This window comes from Ziziphus jujuba, chromosome 9, assembly GCF_031755915.1.
Source record: "Ziziphus jujuba cultivar Dongzao chromosome 9, ASM3175591v1".
In the NCBI taxonomy this organism is placed as follows: domain Eukaryota; kingdom Viridiplantae; phylum Streptophyta; class Magnoliopsida; order Rosales; family Rhamnaceae; genus Ziziphus; species Ziziphus jujuba.
This window is the reverse complement of record NC_083387.1, coordinates 27,759,225-27,761,387: the sequence shown is the minus strand read 5'-3', so window position 1 is coordinate 27,761,387 and position 2,163 is coordinate 27,759,225. Positions and strand designations below refer to the sequence as shown.

The 2,163-nt window shown below is 33.6% G+C and overlaps 1 protein-coding gene across 1 annotated transcript; it reads right to left on the bottom strand.

Annotated features, from left to right (window-relative positions):
- Window positions 1-1,003: 1,003 nt before the first annotated feature.
- Window positions 1,004-1,665, bottom strand: LOC125424278 (putative receptor like protein 25). The gene has a single exon (XM_048481123.2). It carries the CDS (start codon window positions 1,650-1,652, stop codon window positions 1,191-1,193), a length of 462 nt encoding a protein of 153 aa, XP_048337080.2. The 5' UTR covers window positions 1,653-1,665; the 3' UTR covers window positions 1,004-1,190.
- Between the last annotated feature and the right edge of the window lie 498 nt (window positions 1,666-2,163).

The following is a 2,163-nucleotide window of genomic DNA, read 5'->3' as shown; positions in this document are numbered from 1 at the left end:
ATTTGATTATGAGTGAATAAGGAATTGAGTTAATCAAGCTCGTGGCAATAAATTACAAATTTCAAAATCCAGTCTCATTTAAAATGAAGATAAACGAAGAGATGGGAAAACAGGGCACAATAAAGAAACAGAGATAGAGATAGAGATAGAGATCAAAAAAGGGTATTGCATGATAGAGCACTTGAAGAAGGGAATAGAAACTCATAATACTGTTCCAAGTCCGTTTAAAACAAAGAAATCTGCTAGAACTAAGCTGTGAATATGGTTTAGGTTAAAAAAAACGACAAAAAAAGAAGAAGACAAGATTGAAGATTATAGTATCGGTTATGTATACATAATAAATTTATCTTGATATATAAAATTTTGAACTGATCAAGAAAGGAAAATATAACTAAACATTATTGTTTTTAGTAATTAAAAGCAGCAGCAGAGACCCATTAAATAATCCTACTTTAGACATAAACATTAAATCTGTTATGTTGTAATGAACATGCGGAAGGAAAATCTTAGAAAGAATATAACAAAACAAAAACATAAAAAAAGAATAAAATAAACTAAAAAGGGGAAGAAAGTCACATAGCTGGTAATGCAATAAGGATTATACTGCAAGATTTGTTTAAACTCAAGTTTCAAACTCCCTGCTCATTCTAATAGTCCTTTTTAGCTTCCAAAGCCAGAAAATCATCAAAAACAAGTATTGATTTTTCTCAACAACAATATGACCAATAACAATTTCAATTACAAGTCCACTAGGATATCCTGGCAAAAATGTTAGCCAATCAACCGTGAATCTCTCCCTAAGGAGGAAGGAGGGATCTCTCCTTCTATTGGGAAGGATCAAAAGATTCAAGCTCCCAGATATATTAAACTTTTGAGGGTCATGTATGGTTTCATCGGCTATTTTCTTCGATATTGGTGATATTCATCGCAAGTTTACATGTTATCTGCTTGATATATATATATATATATATCAATGCAAAATACTAAACACTGCATAAAAGATACTTATTATAACCAAATGAAGATTACACAGTTTTGCCACAAACACAACAGTTACACATTAAACTTATTGCAAACTTGCCATAACCACAACTTTTACATATTAAAAGACAATTAATACATAAAAGACACTTAATAAAAGAAAAAGCTTATTGCAGTCTCAAGTGCATCCAACTATGCTCCAATTCATTTCAGTTTCTCCTCGGCAGTCTCACCCCAAAAACTTTGAAAAACAAATCTGGCCTCCTTGAGCTGATTACATGTCCAGCCACCATTCCAATCAGAAGTCCACATCCATATCCTATCACTACAGCTTTCCATCCAAAACCAGAAATGAAATCTGATTTCTCATTGTAGTGATCATTAGAAGATGGTATGGGAGTTTCACATTTTCTGGACAATGGAATACCACACAATCCCATATTACCCTCAAAAGAATCTGGAAATGTTTGAACTTGTCCTCCTTGTGGTATTGGACCCACAAGTTGATTCTGAGAGAAGTTTAAATACCCAAGAAAAGTGAGAGATGTCAATTGCTGAGGGATTTTACCAGAAAGCTCATTGTTAGATAGGTCCAATGATTCAAGCTCAATTAGATTCCCCAAAGATGATGGAATGTGTCCACTAAAATTGTTGCTTGACAAATTGAGCATAACTAGAGATCGAAGACACCATATCGAACTTTGTATTTCTCCATCAAATTTATTGTTGGAGAGATCAATAGATATGAACACCATCAAAGGGATCTTGACCAACTCCATTTCTGCTCCCTTATTTACAATGCTCACCGAATCATTATAAAGCCCTTGTTCTAACTCAAATGGATTTTCTGAAGCGTTATCACTTAAGGTCATGGACGTCCAATTTCTAAGATAATCCGATGGTAAGTTTCCAAAAAAACCATTATGAGAAAGATCAAGAATTTTCAATGTCATAAAGCCAACAAAATCATGAGCACAGCATATTGGACCGTGAAATTTGTTGGAGCATACAATGAGAACTTTCAGCTGTTGCAAATTCTGTAGCCAAAATGGGAATGTATCACTTATTTGATTGTGTCCAAGATTTAGAACTTGTAAATCTTGGCATTTGATTAATGACCGCGGAATATTCCCATATAATTGGTTGTGACTTAAATCCAATGTGCTTAACCGGTTTAAAGTG